The following is an 18,931-nucleotide window of genomic DNA, read 5'->3' as shown; positions in this document are numbered from 1 at the left end:
CGTTCAGACGGTTCAGACGTGTCCTAGCCGCCGTGCGACGCTCGCGTACCGCTGCGGCCCGCCACCCGTCGTGCGTGTAAACCAATAAATATACAAAACTTACGGAAACATATACAAAGTGACCGCTCTCGAATAAATGGAGGAACAGCTGTTTTAGTGACGAGCTCGCATGTTCGCAGGTGCATATTGTGCGTTTACTATAAACAAGTATTGTTTACGAATGCCGCGCGATTTACGTATATTATAAAGGTTAAGTTTGTTGAACTTACATTTCGCGGCACGAGCCGGCTTCATGACGTCACGTGTAGTGCAACACTAATTAGATTAGATACGCTAAGCCAGAGCCAGTATGTAATGTTGTCGGAGGGAGGTAAGGCCCGCGACAGACGCGGAGGATAATGTAAATACTGTTTCATAAAAGAGTTTCATTCATAGCCGGTTGAGCCATTCAAGGTCCGGTTTGTTGTAACTAAATAGTCGTGTTGTGTTATCAGTGTTTTCCGGTGTTATTAAACAATATGCTCGATGTCGTGATGTATAGTTAAATGACTATATGAGAGTAGTTGTAAAGTTATTGGTCTTAAAGTGCAGAGTTACGAGTAGACAGACGATCAACTTTCCTAACGTTACATGATCGTATGTAAACAATATGAAGATAATGTTATGCCCGTTTTATTTAAATGTCATTGCCAAGGACAGGAGAGATTGTTACGTTGTTCCCGTAATGAGAACGCCCCCTATATCAATAAAATATTTTTGACAGAGAGAGTAGTTTATACTTCGTCGTGAGGAATTTACTAAGCACAATAAAACTCGAAATTTCTCACATTCTCATACAGTTTAACAGTGAAAACTTTTTTCATATTTGGTACAAAGTTCCCTCGCTATTCGTCTGTAGGTTTATCCTACTCTAGTTTGCTAAGTACTATTCTTTGAAAGTACTCTTTCATTTGTATTATAGCTTTTCTATCCCTAGCGCGTTTAAGTTAACCGACTGAAGTACTATGGTGTTTCTTCTCACTAAGATTGGTTAGAGATTTGAACTCGATTTTGCTACTGTCTCACTTAAAGTGAAAATACCAATGAGGTGTCATTTCAATTTGATCAATGATGAATTAATAATTGTAACTGACTGTTATGTATGTCAAAAATAAACCGGTAAATGTTAAATGTATAACAGTTGAATGATAAAATAATTTTGTTGCAATTATCCCTCCCACAAAGTTACAGTAACACATAATTATGACTGTTATGCTATGGTATCTACCATCAACACGTACCACAGATATAGGCAGCGCTGATTGCTTACCATCAGCTGATCTGTCTGTTACAGAGCAACATGTATAGCTAACTAAGGAATATTTTAAATAGCTAGGTTAGAGATCACATTAAAAAAAAGTTAATCTTAAATTTTTCACTTTTATAAAATAAATAATGTTAAAAGTTTCAGTATAGAATAATAAATGCCAATCCCTTTAGTCCCTTATAAATGTAGTTGTATCTTAAAGGCAAAGAGGAATATATTAAGTTTATATACTTAGAACCTTTGTAAATAAGTAAACAGGTTCGTCTCTTGTTTTCTAACTTCGACATTGACTGATTATAGTTTAAATATTTTAACTTACATTCGTTATAGTGTTTCATTTAAGCCTTCTCACGCACGAGGCTAAGCAGAACTGTACAACGTTTAGTATTGACTCTTCTACAGATTTAATATATGTATAGATATGAATTCCATTGTTGTATAATAACTATTGTATCTATGGGCCCTTGTTACTTGAAACTGGTCTAGTACCTCGTCGAATAGTTAAGTGAGTAATTCGTACCAAGAAGTCACACTGATCACACTATGTGAAAGTTTGTTTGCTTGTATGTTTGTCCGTCAACCACGCTGAAACTAATGAACGGATTTTGAAGAAATTTGGAATACAGACAGGGCCGACTAAGAGCTGACTTGTGTGATAGGATACTTTCTATCCCTCTGCAATAGGGGCAAAGCCGCTGGCAGAAGCTAATATAAACTCTAGTAACTAATATAAACCCGACTTTAAACTATTTATTGATAAAAGTTTAAATGAAAAAATCATAGCTGTTTATTTATCTCAGGGAATAAAACTCTACCTCATTTACCTCAGACCACCAGTAGAGTACAACATTAAGTTTGATGTATTTAAAAATAAAATAACTCAAGTACCTACCTATAGGTAAATTTAATTCAACATGAAAATGTAACAATACGTTTCTTTTACCGTGCATAAAATTTTGTTTAGGTACGGCGTTACTCCTTATCAGTTTTTTTATTGTAGTTAGTGTAACGTATGTTAAACTCGCCGTTATTTTAACTGGTTTAATATAACTGTGGTTATTTTTTAAGTAACTAACGTATAATGATCTTTTTTGCACAAATTATAGACGAAGATGATCTAAGTTAAATGCGTTTTTGTTAATTCGTACATTGGTTTGCAAAAAACTATAGAGCATAATGATTTAAATATTGATGAATTAATGATCTAGATATTCTTTTTAAATTAGTTCTGACAGCGATGCTGCTTGTTCTCTGGTAAATTCGTGGTTTTTTTTACCATCTCTAACGATAATAACAGGAAGATTCGGGTGGTAACTCGAGTATTAATTCTCACCAAACGACTCTAAAATAATCTACACTAATGTATAAAGCTAAAAAGTTTGTTTGTTTAAACACGCTAATCTCCTGAACGACTGGTCCGAATTGAATAATTCATTTTGTGTTGGATAGTTCATTTATTGGGGAAGGTTATAATATACTATGAAACATCACGCTACGGTTAATCGGAGCTAAACAGAGGTGGTGTAACCACGTGGGAATAATAGTAGTAAACAGTTGTAATATAATAAAATACGTAGTAACTATTAAAGAGTTGCTAGATTTTTCCTCAAAGACTTATTTCCTCTTTCGTCGAATTAGATTTTGCGAGATCGTTTTAAAAAAATATTTTATAATTATTTGCTAGGTTAGGTTAAGTTTACAACGACTACAAATAGAGAATGAATAGTTTTACTTATAATTTGGTTGTTAAATAGGTATAAAATTAATCGTCATTAAAATATTTAAATACAATTGCTACCTACTTAATATTCTTTTAATCTTAACTAAACAAGTACATAGGTAATAATATACATATGTATGGGTTAATTACGTAGGTACTTATGTACGTGTAGTGTATATGGGAAAACCTATAAAATATGAAAACACAATGTGTATTATGTCAAAACAATGTACTGGGAATTTGTTCCTATTTATGTATATCTAATATATTTTAATATATATGATATTCTGTACAATGTAAACAATGATGAGTAATACCTATATTTGACTAGATATTATGTATTGAATATCTCAGAAACTAGCCACTTTCGGACCAGGGACCTCAGGGCTAATTTTGTAGGAAATTAGTCACCTGCACTGAATTCGTCAAATTCAGAGTCTGCATTACCAGATCATTGCTGGCTATACTAATATTATAAAGCTGAAGAGTTTGTTTATTTGTTTGAACGCTCTAATCTCCGGAACTACTGGTGCGATTTGAATAATTATTTTATGTTAGGTAGTGCATTTATCTAAAAAAGCTATAAGCTATAAAAGATCATGCTATGACCAAAAGGAACTGAGGAGAGCGGGCGAAACCGCGCCTGAGTCGGTAGTAATGAATAAATGTTCAAAATTGAAAGTTTAATAAAAATAAGACGTTTAATTAACTGCTGTATATGTACATTGTACATATAAGACGGGATTGCTTCAATAAGCACGTATTTTTATAAGACAATAAACTAGAAATCTGAGCTGAAATAACAGAAGCTAGTTCGCAGAACACTATCTTTCTATTAGTAACTTGTTCACACGATTGTAAACTTACATATTTACTTATTCTATTTATCTATGTTTAGTGTTTAAAGTACTTGTACTTTTGCAGAAAAGTAGGTAAACAACATTGGTATGCGATAATCGATAATCGACTAGGTTAGCGGTCGACCACCATTGGGATAAAAACGCCCAGTGGATATCAAGTTTGCCAAAGGATTTTGTTTAAAAAGTGTACTAGGTACTTACCGTTTTGTCGATAGTACAAGTACAAACGAATCTAGCAGAGCTTTTCTCTATTAATATGTGTAAATAAACCGTTATTTCTTAGTTATTTTAGTGAAGAAAGGAAAATCATCCCATGACTTCTACCGCCTTGGGCGACGCGAGAGGGAGTGTCAGACTCTTACTGACTAATAACCACCCCGTTCCTACTTCTGCTCTTCAAGCCGGAGCCCCGGTAAACCTACTAGTGCTTTTATTCGAATTGCAATAATAATAATCGAGTCGAAACACGACTTACTAGTCGAAAAGAGTCCCATTAATTAAATTGCGTGAATTTATATGTTGCTTTTTATAAACCGTGATTGAATATTGATGTTATAAACGTGAATCGCGCAGTGATAAGATAGAGCAGTAACGTTTTGACCGACACTTTTATCTCAATGCACTTGCAACTCATTAAAATGACTTAATAACATATACAACGTACAAGTACCGCTGATAAAATATATTAATAACAAACCACTAATCAAAAGCCGGTATTATTAAATAATGCAATAATTATTATTCATATTTAATCGTTGATTTATGTTACGATAATCGCTTATAAAATGTGCATTTTATATTATAGTGATAATGATATACGTATATAAAAAATATGTTTATTGGTGTTATTAATGATTGATATTACTTTAAAATACATAACATATCCATCAATTAATACGTTGTTAAAAAATGTACTTAATCTTTTTCAACAATGTAATAAACTAGTCACCTTAAAACCTTGTTTCGTAATCATCCAATGGCTCTACCGCCTTGGGCGAGGCGAGAGGGAGTGTCAGACTCTTACTGACTAAAAACCACCCCGTTCCTACTAATGCTTTTCGAGTCAGAGCCCCGGTAACCCGCTAGGTAATCCACAGCTCAGAAATAAATCATGTTCGGTAGAGTTAAAAACCTAGGATATTTTTTCTAATAGAATAAATGCGAGACTTTTTCAGCCTCCACAATAATATTCACTGTCTTGTACATGTCTAAACTGAAAGCATCTGGCAGGCTTATTCTGTCTTAGAACAGAATTAAGAAAGAATGGTTACAAAGTATTTTTCGCAGAAAATTTTTTAATGTTGTATTTTACATCTTGTAAATATTTAGGCAGAGTGAATATTAGTAAGAATGTTTCCCTTCAGTAAATATTAGGCACCAAATTATCTAATACTAATTATCTAGGTAACCTGGGTCAAGGTCACAGACAGAGGAGGAACACCAGGGTGGTTTTAGCCGGTAAGAGGCCGGCACGTTCGCCGTCATCCCCATGACGTGGGAATTCCATGAGTATATGGTTTAAGATATTTATTTCCCATAAAAATACAAAATATACATAAGTAGGCACAGAACGCGAACCAGTGTCAGAACAATTAATATACTCGTATTCCATTTGGATTGGATTTCCATCACGTTAAAAAAGAGGCACCTACTTATGAAAAAAATATTCACAATTTTGGTAATTTTCAGACGACTGTACCCAATATTTCCAGACTTTACTCTTGTTCTCTCATCGGCCGTTAACCCTAAGATTAACATTCCTCAAAGTGTCTCCTCTGAATGGCAGGAGCGACAAGTAAACGTTAATCTTGCCGGAGAATGCCTACAGCAGACGTTTAATATATCGACGTCTACGAAATACAGGCCAGAAGTAAAGTCTACTTCAGATTGAAGTTTAGCTGGAAATAAAAGATAAAACCTGGGGCTTTACGTATTTGTTTAACACGCCTTAGTTGATTTAAGCAAATTAATATAATTTAAATATTCTTGAAATTACGCTCGAGAATTTTGCAACAAAACATCAATATAATCATACATAATATGTTTGTTCGCGATTATCTTGCGTTTGGCTGAATCAATTTTGATCATCAGCATAGAAAAAAACCTAGAAGTAGGTTTTAGGTATCGCCTCCAAAAGTTAAAATGAGTAAGCGCTTAACTTAAAAAAACATTGTAGCTTTTCTGATGTCACGTTCCTAAAAACTTAACCTTACACCTATTACACAACTTACTTAATATGCAAAAGTCACGAAGTAACGCAAATATTACATAAAAAATTAAATAATAATGTGTCTTGTAATAACAAATCTTGTTTACGTACTATAATGTGTAGGCTCTATGCTAACGCTGACATAATGCGTCGCTTCTTGATGCTTCGAATTCCTAGAAAATCATGACCTATGGCATTTTTTAATTCAGTGTCGTAGGTGCTGATGATATGTTTATATTAATTTGTTATACTTACCTATATGTTTACTAAAAGCAACCGGTTCTGTATTTATTATATTCGATGTATTAGCTAAGCTGTGCAACTATGTGACCGTTTCTACTGTTACTAAGCTCTGCAGCTGTGCGTCAGTGGAAAGGAAAGGAAGATGCGCAGCTTGAATATGCGATGTATCGATAGTAGGGAAGCCATCCATAGCACGCATGCATAGCACGCATCTTTCCATATAAAAAACATAGTTTAACTGAATCCATTTCCACCAGTGCTAATAATATGTACCAATGAATACTTATATAATTCGTGTAAGCCAAACGCATCCACAGCAACGTAGCATAGCGCATCTGTATCTCATCTTTAAGACTAAACACCTCTCCAATAATAAGCCACTTTATATTACACACGTAAATGAGAAAAACAATAAAGGTCTAGTTATATAAATTCAATCATACTTAATAATAAATAATACAATGTTAATACAATGTAGACCAATCTTCTCGCTAAAGCACCACTGACTCGCGCAATCCGTACCATCAATAAGCTCCACAATCAGATTGACATATTTACAGCTCCTTCGAGTGAATTCACAAAGGTATTATTGTTTATTTTAAGTTACGATGGTGAATAGTTCCTTATGTACTTATTTTATATTTATTTTTTGTTATTTTAGGTTAGTTGTTTTGTTACTGTTATTGTATAATTATGTTATTATGTAAGGTTATTTAGTAGTTTTGTAATACATAGGTTAGGTAAGGGTTTCTTCATTATGATTGAGTTTTGTTTCTTTTTTTTTCTCCTTATTTTTTGTATAATTTATTTTTAGTTTCTTAAGTTTATTATGTACACTAGGTTAAGCCTCACTGTCGCATTGGGAAAATCCTGTAATGAGAGTGTAGGAAGATTTTTATAATAAATAAATAAATAAATAAAATAAATAAATAAATAAAGATTAGTAATAAAATAATGGTTTACGTATAACAACGATACGGTATTGCGCATGTGTTCATAATTAACGCATTGGTTGCGCACCTACGAGTATAAGATTTTACGATAATTTGGTAGACAACAATGAGTACTTTACTTCGTGTGAGACAGGTAGATATAATACCTGGCTTTTGTATGTATGTACATACATTTTGGTGAAGTAATCAAGTAAATAAGTATGCCTACCTATTTTCTTTACATTGGTAATTAGTATGGCTATAGGAAGTTGTATAGGTTATAGAATCATATTTTTTTGTTATAAAGTAGTGTCGATAACTGGCTTTGATTGGTTCAAGCCTAGCATAGGTTAAAGTCTTATTTTTTTGCATATTATCAGTGAATTTTCACGCATTTTTAAGATTGATTCTAATAACAAACACCTTATTACTAACTAAGTATGTATTAGATTTTGATAAGTTATTTAATTAGTTAGAAGAGAGTATACAAACTCATAATTCTTAATGAGTACCTACATTTACTAACCACTTTTAGTACCTAATATCCAATAATTACCATCAATATTATAACAAGCTATGCAAGTTGCATTCCTAGTTCATAAACTATCTCCCCTCCAATTAACCTCCGATTGATTTCTAAGAGATCAAAACATTCGCTCCCTCGATACTAGTCGATCAATTGGCCGGACATATTCATTCTACCATTCAATATGTCAATAGAATAGTCCTTTGTCAAATACTAAATGCTATTCATATCATGGTGAACTTTAGAAATAACTGTATAAGAGATTTTTTTTAATGTTGATAAGTCTGCGCTTTGCTACCAACCCGCTTACTGTCAGAACGGCGAAGCGAAGATGTGGCCGAAGATGGAGCATATAGACTTAGAAAGTACTTATTCACTCTGACCTTGAAAAGACCCGGGTTTAAAGTAAAGTAAATAAAGCATAATAATTCCGTAGATGAAGTAATTACGCGTAATAACTTCTAAACGGATCACTTGATGATAAGCAATCACCGCCGCACATGAAATAACGGGCAACGCACCCGAAACACTAGAAGCGTTACATGTGCGTTGCCGGCCTTTTTGGGGTTAGGAATTTAAGGGTTGTTGGGGAATTGGGGATTGAGAAGATTGGAAAGGGGGTTAACCTAATGTGACTGCACACAACGAAACACAACGCAACGCAGCGTTTTTTGTGGGGCCGTGGTATTACCCCGGTCGACCCGGCCCATCGTGTCGAAGTATGGCTCTCCCACAGTTAAAATATTCTGTAAAAGAGAACAAGTTTAGTGGTTGCTGGTATAATTGCTAAAATGCAAAAGTTTTAGTTGGCTAGTGAGGGAATAGATCAAGTCTATTAATTAATCTTATTAATAACTGTAACGACAATGAATGAATCGACGGACCTTAATCGATAGTGGCGCCAAATAACTTGTTAACAAATAATTCCTTTACTCTTCCAAAAATCGGCTAAACGTACATCTTACGTACCTACATAAGAAGAAATATAGTCAGGATGGATTACGTTACACATGTTTTAACTATTTGCAATGCGAGTTCAATATACGATCAGATAATATTTGTTTGGTGTTTTATAAGAATCAGAATTTATTTCGGATCAAACTATTTATATTCGTGTAAACGTTTACGTTGGAGGAAAATAAGTAGAAATGTGTAACTGAAATAGAACAAGGAAACTTTGAATTAAATATCAGAATACTGGTAGTTATTTTAATGATCCCTAAAGAAGTTAAAGAGTGTGAATTTAAGAGTGTCTTGACAATATTATAGTTGGGGAAGACTACGAAATTTGCTCTTTTTTATACTAAAAGTTAATTTGCTTAGGTTTTTCATTGAACTGACTACGCACTTGTTGCGGGTTGTCGGTTGGATCGGTTACCATTTTTCGTTTTCTACTTGTAAGGTATTCCATTCAAAATAAAATTGCTTTTAAACAGAACATAACCTTCAAAATAGTGTGAACCTGCATTTTTAGGTCGAGTAATATATCCAAAATCTTCTCCTAAGTCTGAAAAATACTATGCTCAAACCGGCATTAAAATTGGTTCAGCTAAACATGAGATAATCCCGCACAAAAATACATACCAAATCAAAATTCAATCGGTCAAATTGGAATCCTCTTTTTTTTGAAGTCAGTTAAAAAATAGACTTTATAAATGTATTTTTTATTTGATGTACCACTTTTTATCTTCCTGCAGATATACGCGGGACTATACCTGCCAGAATAATTACTTACGGGCCAGAATTTTAATTATCTAAAACTAATGACAAACAGAAACGAGTTAGTTTAATGAAATACCGATGAGGTCGGCCCTGGCGTTCAATTCTCTGTTTTCAATACTTACATACAATTGGTGTCACTTGTCCGTGCGTTTGTTGCACCGGATCGCTGCGGTGGCGGCTGATTGCTACCCGATATATGTATTTATAGAATTACTACTAGTAGCTGCAGTTACGTTAGGTACTTAGACTGTTTACGCAGTTAATTTGTTTGTGTGAATGTGTTTTGTTTATGTTTATGATGTTTAATAAGGTTATGAAAACGGTTAAGTAAGATCATATAAGACTAGAGAGTAGCTCAACATTTTTATAAAAAGGATTTATATATTACTAGCTTTCCGCCCGCGGCTTCGCCCACGTGTAATTCGGTTATATATAGCGTTTTTTAATGATCTCGACAGTTTATAGTTTTATAAATAAACAACTCGTTCATGCCAAGTTTCAAGATTATAAACCCAAGGAATAAGATTTTTCATAGAAACGTTTTTACCCCTTTTCCCCCCCTTGGGGGTTGAATTTCCAAAAATCCTTTCTTAGTGCTCCCCTACATATCCCAAGGAACCTACATTCCAAATTTCAGCTGTCTACGACCAGTAGTTTCGACTGTGCGTTGTCTGTCAGTCAGTCAGTCAGTCACTCAGTAACGGAAGAGTTTTATATATACAATGTGATAGGTGTGAGACTTCTAACCCGTTAAGGCTGAGTTCTACATCTAATTTTATCAACAAAAGTCGGGGGTCGAATGGGTCGAATCCCCTTCCCCTAAAAATTATGGCTATTTTAATATTTTTTTTACTTTTTTTGATATCAAAGGTTGTATGCGTCGTAGAAACAAAAAAAAAAACGACAAACGGTAGCTAATAACCTTGGCTAACTAATTCATTACTTTTTTCATATGTTTGATAATGTTTTGGTGAGAAAAAAATCATTTGTGAATTATTTTTACCGAAAAAATCACAATTTTTCAATATTTTCAATTAGGGGTTCAACCCCCCATATTATTTTTTTTGTCGATAAAATTAGATGTAGTACTCAGCCTTAACGGGTTAGAAGTCCCGCCCCTATCACATTGTATAGATGATTCTATAATAACAAAACACTATAAGAGGTATTAACAGGACATGTAGAAAGGGTGGATGAAAGCAGATTTACGAAGGAAATATACAAGGCTATAAAATATATATGAGTAGGACCGTCGGTAACTGTTGATGAAGCGAAAGAAGTGTGTAAGAATCGTAGCAATTGGCGTTCCATTGTCTCTGCCTATCCCCATAGGAGACAGGCGTGAGGTTATGTATGTAGGTATGCTAAGAAGTAAATTATTTCAAACAAATTAAAATATTATACATGAATTAAGAAAATACTCCGACCATGTAAGCGTAGGTGTGTAATATCAACTTAAAACACTTTAGCGAACAAATACGATTAGAAGATTTGTTAAAAACATTTCTCAGTTTTTTTGAAGAATGCAGTCTAGCACGTTGTTCTAAAATCGCAGCCTTTGTATACCATATATTCTGTACTCCCTGTTGTCAAGCTCGTAGCCGTTTGAAAACGGTACGTAGATTTTATATACCTTTAAATTCAAAGGAGAGATTTGTTTGAAAAAGGATCACAATAGGAAACAATATTAACACCACTTTAAAATACATTTTTGTTTGACAAAATATGACTCGCATATAAAGAAGAATTTAAGCTTGCGATTTAACATTCATTACTAGTTTGAAAAGTATTTTATTTTGTAATGTCTAGTTATGAATGCTATGCTAAATAAAAAGAAGAAAAAAAAGCTTTAATAAATATCAGAAGAAGACGTTACTAACAAAAAAAAAAACGGGACTATTAAAAATCAACAGGGTCATAATTATGCAAAACTAGGATTAATTATTCTTTTATCGAATTACTCACGTAACTGTTTGACGAGGAACTCGACTAGTTTCAAACCAGCTAGAGACCCATATTCAGACACAAGACGTGACTCAAAATTAGGATTCTCAATAGACATTGAAAGCATACTTTCGAAAAAGAGATTCACACCATCAGCGTAAATGCTGATAACATTTGTCTCGACACGAAATATCTCTTTGTGACTATTTACTTTTATTTACACGTAGCTTTCTAAGATAATTAATAAACTAGGGCGTTGGCAGATCGGAATGGGCCAGAATATTCTAGAAAAATACCGTGCAAGCGGGACTGCGATAGCAAATCGAATTAAAAAGATTCCTCTTGTATCTGACGCGAGCTCGGCGCGCTAAAATGCAAATTCTCCAATGTTTTTTATTTAAATCAAAAGATTGAATAAGGGGAACATCATAAATGTAAAATTCGTTGCAGGGTTTATTGCATTCTGGAGACAGAATAAGTGCAGTGACTAATACAGAGACAAAGAAATCTTTGTCTTGAGTTTGTAGTATTATAAAGATGTTTTAAATATAGTACACATGACTTATTGCGAACGATTCTTTGTAAAACGCATAATGTCTTTCATGATGAATCATAATCATCTTTCATAAAAGTCGACTATAATCTGCGATCTCCAACCTGTTTGTCAAGCATGGGGATTATGCGAAATCTTCCTTTGTGAGAGTTGGTCTACAGTTCAGCACTGTACCGGCTCTAATAAAACAACCAATCAGAACGCCGAACGCGCTCTTATTGTTATTACTTTAAACGTAAAGCAAACTTATACTAAGGGTACTGGGCTCTTATGGGCCTTTGATAATGAGATAATATCACAGCCGAAATCACTGCTTATAGATAAATAAATGCCAAAGCATTATGTACAAAGTCACAGATTTACCAAAGCATCATATCAACAGTTTATTGGTCACTAATGACCAAAGGCTCTCGCAGAAGTTTTGGGCATTAATCACCACGCTTTTTGAATTTCAAATTTATAATTATAAATTATAAGCCCAGATCTCCTTACGATGTTTACTTTCACTGTTTGCTAATCTTAGAAAATACATAATTATAACTCGGAAAAAGTCACATTGGTACTTGCTAATAGGTTTCGCACTCGTACCCTCATACATAAGGAGTCTTAAACCTTCGGGCCTTCACTACATTTTTGCATCATTCAAGTCTTGCTTAAACCTCCGACGATATAATAGACGTCAATTTATAAGAAGTTGTGCTGATATTTAATTCATACAGCTATAAGCAATAACTTGAATAAATCTATGTACTTAATACATAGCTACTTGCGTAAGATATTAAAGAAACCGGTTTTTCCTCATTTATCTGTATATTAATATTTTATTTACTTAGTTTAGACTAGGCTTAGCCTTAAGTTACGATTAGGCTATAACTACATATTAAAAGTAATTACGATAAAACGGTGTGAATAGAATTCAAATAGTGAATAGATAGAGGTATGGTGAATAGATGTTAGAAAATTTTACCAATATTTATTCACCCCTCGAATTTTATTTACCCGATATTTTAAACTACTGGTTGAGCAATCGCGAACCAAATCGTAAGGAATTAAACACTTTTTATTATAAGTTCAAAGTAACCTTATTCCCTACCATAAACTGGATTTCATTCAAAACTCCATACAAAGGACATTGAAAATAATAAATCACCCATCATAATTTTATCCTTGACCTATTCACAGTAAGTCATAAGAAATACTTTGTGTGCAAAATATGTTATTGTGTATAAATAATTCAAGTTTAATAGTCGTACGTGCAAATGGTTAGCTAGGAATCTCTGTTTTGGTCAACAGTTGGATAGACAAATATAAGGAATATACCTAAGAGGTGTATTCTCTATTACAAAGAACACATAACATAACAAACCTTGAAGAAAAAAAAAACGAAGTTACTCCTTTTTAAAAGCCTGATAACTGAACTGTTATTCCTTTAGAGTCGGCGTGCTTACCATCAGGTGACTCATCTGCTCGTTTACCTTCCGAACCATGAAAAAACGAGTGATAATTTTAATGATATGAAATAGAAAATGATCCAATGATGACGTCATGTAATCCAGGCTTACACTGTTATCTGTTATCAAGTAAGGCAGTTATATCCTTGAACATTTGGGTCAGCATTAGAGGTGGTTACGTAGTACAGTAGTAAATACTGGTTTTAATTTATTCATCTTGTGTCGCACTGATTAAGACAAGATCTGTGCAATATGCACTTGTAATATTTATGTTAAATAGTTTATGATTATTTAGTAACTAGATGATGTTTGCGGTTACACTCGCGTGGTTTACTGATGAAGTTACTTCTTATTACATCAGCTTCCTGCCAATATTAGACTCGTCTAAATCGGTCCAGCTATCGCAGAGATTAGCAGGAACAAACAGATAGATAGACAGACAGACAAATATTTAAAAAAATATTATTTGGTGAATGTAATGTGTGTATATTTATATGTGTGTAGTAAAAAGCGGTTATTTCAATACACAATATTCTTTCCTTAAGCAGTTACAATGGAGTAATAATTTAAACAGTACTTGTGTAAACAGTACATAGAAGTAATCCAAGTTAAGTAATTAGGTCTCATTAGTTCCCATTTATTACCTGGCTCAGGTCAAGCTCCGTTGGAAAAGGTCGGGAACTTTCTGTAAAAGTGCGGTGTAATGCCACAGGTAATGCTTTGAATGCTTTCAAAGAGAATTTGTACTTGTGTTTTCGCAGCAGGCCATTTTAATGTTTATTTCTATTCAATACGTGCCGTAATGTGCGGGTGCACCTCTGCATAGCGTTGCGGAATAAAGGCCTGACGTGTTCAGTTTGTTGATATTGTTGTTAAATTATCTAGAATTTAAATTTGGTTACAATTTTTCTATAGTTATGAAATAGATATTGATAAACCTATATAGCTGTTGCTAATGACTTAACTCGTGCCAATAATATCTGCTATGTGCCTGTAACAAATTTCATTAAAAACAAATCAGCAGTTTAGGCGTTAGTACACTTTGTACACACAAACAATACATTTATTGTTGTTAACCAGTTTAACTTCCCAACTAATAAAATAAATTGTTGTTCACAGACACCCGCGGCGCTTCAGGAAAAACTGTGTAAAATAATGTATAAGTGAACAACCGATACTTATCCTTATACATATCATTGTGTTAGTGACCCATATCAGTAGTGTTAATCTGTTAGTGTTAGTGTAAAATTTGTGTGACAAAAAGTGCAGTGTGTGAAAATGTCGGAGCGGTTTAAAGTTACCAAGTTTGAGGAGCCTTCGGGGAAAACGTATAAGAACTATGGAGCGACGTCAGCGGAGAGTGATGTGGAGCTGAAGGGAAAGCTGCTTCCCGACTCAGGTAAGTTTGACATTACACTTTTACTTATGGTCCGCATTTGATATGTGCACTTTTAGAAGTGCTGCACTGAAGAACTGCACGGTTGGCGCGTTGGCTGGGCAACTGGCTGCCGTGCAACGTGTAGCGGGTTCAATTCCCGCACGGAGCAACTCTTTGTGTAATCTACAAATTGTTGTTTCGAGTCTGGATGTCATGTGCATGTGAATTGTGGTAAACGCACCCACGACACAGGAGAAAATCCTAATGTGGGGTAGGGTTAAAAAGAAAGTATGGTTTTACATCTTACTAATATTATCAATGTAAAATTTTGTGAGTTTCACATGTGAGATATACTTAATTATTATTGTGTTGATATAAATATTGTGAGACTCAATCACGTCAAAACGGCTGAAGGGATCGAGATGAAATTTGTCACAGTCGGTGATCGATAGATTATGGTCTGGAATAACAGTGTCTCTTAGGTTCGTTTATAGTCTCACTAGCTGTGCCCGCGACTTCGTCCGCGTGGAATAGTTATTTTAGGCATTATATTTATTTTTGCAAACAACTTTCTCACCTTCATAAATTATAGCTGTTACCCACGGTTAATTTGTGCAATGACCATTCGTGATAGCACTGGATTATGATTATAAGGAACAATCCACACTCATTTCTATACTATATGTGTTTCCACTGTTTTCCGGATACCTGCGCCTATAGGTTGGGTAACCGCCACCCCGGTTTGTGTTTCAGAAATAAAATTCCTAGGGTACTTTATAGATGGGCTCGCTACATACGCGTTATAGCAGTAGTAAGTCCCCTCTTTGAAGAATGGCTTAAGAGGCGTCACGGCTTCCTCATCTACCGCCTGACGCAGGTACTTACCGGACACGGAAGTTTCGGTTGGTACCTGTTTCGAATTCGGCGGGAGGAAACACCCGGGCGTTTCGTCTGGGTGTCGTCATTGCGAGGACCGCCCGGAAGATATGGTGGAGCATACAGTGGCGGTGTGCATTGCATGTGCTGAGCATCGCCATGTCCTTAGGGATGTGAATGGCGACGGTAACCTCTCACGTTGGGCTCTAGTTCAGGCCAAGGTGCGGAGCGAGGGGGACAGGGACGCTGTCTCCCCCTTCTGCGAAGCAGTCATCCTAGCTAAGGAGGAGGCGGAGCGCGTGAGGGAACGATCCTCATCACGCCCCAGCCGCCGCAGAAGACACTCCGGGCGTCGAGCGCGGGTAAGCGCGGGTCTGCGGACGGCGAGTAAGAGCTAGTAGCTCGTCGCCCGATCAAAACCAGACCCGTGCGTACCGTGCGTCGCGTTCTGTGCGCGCCTCAAAGAGCCAGACCACTACAAATGGGACCCAATAGGGTTGATGCCCGATCCGGTGCTGCAGACAACGTAAAAGATTACCGGGGCCCCGGCTCAAATCAGAACGGGGTGATTTTTACACTCCTTCTCGCTTCACCCAAGGCAGGAGTAGCCAACGGATGATTTTCCCCCCTCAAAAAAAAAAAATTATTTTTTATTTGAAAGAGTACTTTCTAGAACAAATGTTTTCTTTCATACATGTTGACGCAAGGTTATGAAATCCTTAATGACCATATTTTTATACCCTATCATATTTTTATGACAATAAATTGAAGAATTGGATTTTTTTGTTTGTCAAATGTTTCAGCCGATATTATTGCACTATACGTAGAATCTGGTTGTACTTTGTTAGACAGCCACAATAAAATGTGGGCGTGTGATAAACCGCTTTTTTGCCATTCTACGCTGTAAACAAACGCTTTCGATGGTCAATGATCAAAAAATGTTTTACTTCGTTAGTAAGACTATAATTTTTTTGAGTATAGTTACACCAGGCTCCGCGTCGTTCGCTAACAATGCCTCTCCTCCTGGCAGCGTCGTGTTTCGCACATCATGCGGCGCGGGTGAATTTTATATCGGAGTTATTTTAAAATTGTAATATCTTCTAAGATGTTTATTGAAGTTTAGTGATGTCAAAGACAATTTTGTTCACAATTAAATACTCTTAATGAACAACAAATTTATTTCGATAAAGATTAATATTTTTTCGTTAATACAACTCTTAACAAATAATGCATTAATTTCCACCCAGTTTGATTACCATAAAAACGATTCTAGTAAGTTAATCCTAAAAGATAGACATATACTGTCGCGGACTTTTTTAGATCATTTTAAGAGGAATAATTTTTTCATACATATAATTTTCGTATCTTGAACCATTTTCGCAGCGCACGCAACGGAAGCCCTCAAGAATTAATAATTTCCCCCGTTTTGTCCACATTTTCCTTTATTTCTTCGCTCCTAATAGTTATAGCGTGATGTTTTATAGCCTATAGCCTTCCTCGATAAATGGACTATCCAACACAAAAAGAATTATTCAAATCGGACCAGTAGTTCCGGAGATTAGCGCGTTCAAACAAACAAACAAACAAACAAACAATCAAACAATCAAACAAACTCTTCAGCTTTATAATATTAGTATAGATTTCAGAATTAAAATGGTTACTAGTAACTGAGATTGAAATACGTACATAATGATTTACTACTTAATTAAAATAATGATCAGTAGTGGGATTATATAAAATATTTCCGACCAAACAAAATAACAATGTTTTACATAATGAATTCAGAAATGTAAAATATATAATATAATAGTTGATTTTCGCATTTTAATGAGTGATGCGAACAATGAATAAAACAGGAATGATAAGTCGGAATAAACAATAATAAACCGCAGTATTTGTTTATTTTAATTATACTTTGTATCAAATATGTATGAACTATAAGTTTACTATTAGTAATCAAGAGGAAACTATCGTATTTTTTTCTTTTTCACAAATAGTATTTTCTGATATATTTCGTTGCGGGATCCAAGACAACTATTCATGTTCCTGGGACGCGCTTCAATATTCCGATTATTTCATGGTTGTATCTACTGTAGATCCTGGCTTACAGAAGTTTCGGGAGATTATGGCGTATTCAATTCACAAAATTTGGTCTAATAGCTGAACAACAATCGCGCAATGCTGCTCATGACTATAAGCCCTAGCGCCTTTAAAGGCGCCTAGTTTTCTGGGTATAAAATGCTAGAAAGTGTGGGATTTTGCCTCAGTATAACCCCGGTGGCCATCCTCAACACCTGCAGGGGGCACCGGGTCCTCTAATAGACCTGCTCCGGAGCCCCCGACTATAAGCCCCTACCATGACTTGAAATAATTTGAGCTACCTCGTCAATTAGTAAAGTGAGTTAGCCGTAAAACATAATTAGTTAAATATGTCTCAAAAGACTTATAATATAATAATACAACAATAACTTTGATTCGTCGAATAACGACTTAGTTATTAACTCAAAATACTGTTTAAGTAACTTCAAATGAAATTCAGTAAACAGTTGAAAGGTTACGTTATAATTACTTGTAAATAAGCCATTAGTTTTAATAGCTCCTTATAATTGGAGAGTTGAGTTATAAACGGCGATACAATGAGAAAAGTCGTTGAACTTATTAAGAAATTAAGTTATTTTTGTTAGATTCACGAGAAAAGCTGTATAGGGTTTATAAAGAAGATTTATTTGCAGTATGGGTTTAGTAACGCTTATGAATTTGGAAGTAAGCAGATGTACATGTTAACGTATTGATAGTCAAAATATACAGTAAGCGTATCATGGGATTTCTGGTGCTATTTCTGTGTCATACAAAGTATTATTAAGGTAAAACCCTTAGATTATGTTTTACCTGTCTAATGAACATTAAACATCGGACTATTTTCATATGTTGTCATCACTAAAGTTTATTTATTGATGTTCAATTATACCGTGTAACTGTAACCTATGAATTGACGGGGTCAAATCACCCTTGGGTGTCATTGTGGCAAATTAACACTATGAACATGAACAGAGAGAGTAATGAAACATACGAATATTTATAGTTGTGTGTGTAATATATGTACGTGTAATCAAGCTGCGAACTGTCTAGTGAGTTACTGGGACGCCGGCACGAAAAGCAGGAGTAGGAACGGGGTGGATTTTAGTCAGTAAGAGTCTGACCCTCCCTCACG

The 18,931-nt window shown here is 34.9% G+C and overlaps 1 protein-coding gene across 8 annotated transcripts in view; it reads left to right on the top strand.

Moving 5' to 3' along the window:
• The window catches only part of LOC118274591 (solute carrier family 12 member 6), a 511,128-nt gene continuing 492,197 nt past the window's right edge, over positions 1-18,931 (top strand). For 3 of the 8 annotated variants that reach the window (XM_050698911.1, XM_050698912.1, XM_050698908.1), the window contains exons 1-2: positions 1-179; positions 14,586-14,865. In XM_050698911.1, the coding sequence (XP_050554868.1) occupies positions 14,745-14,865 (121 nt within the window). In that variant the 5' untranslated portion in view covers positions 1-179; positions 14,586-14,744. Of the gene's footprint in view, positions 189-238; positions 371-14,585; positions 14,866-18,931 lie in introns of those variants that run through there. The other 5 variants (XM_050698920.1, XM_050698913.1, XM_050698909.1 and 2 more) reach the window with 4 other exon arrangements.

This window comes from Spodoptera frugiperda, chromosome 15 (assembly GCF_023101765.2).
Source record: "Spodoptera frugiperda isolate SF20-4 chromosome 15, AGI-APGP_CSIRO_Sfru_2.0, whole genome shotgun sequence".
NCBI classification, from domain to species: Eukaryota; Metazoa; Arthropoda; class Insecta; order Lepidoptera; family Noctuidae; genus Spodoptera; species Spodoptera frugiperda.
This window is presented reverse-complemented; position numbering and strand designations above follow the sequence as displayed.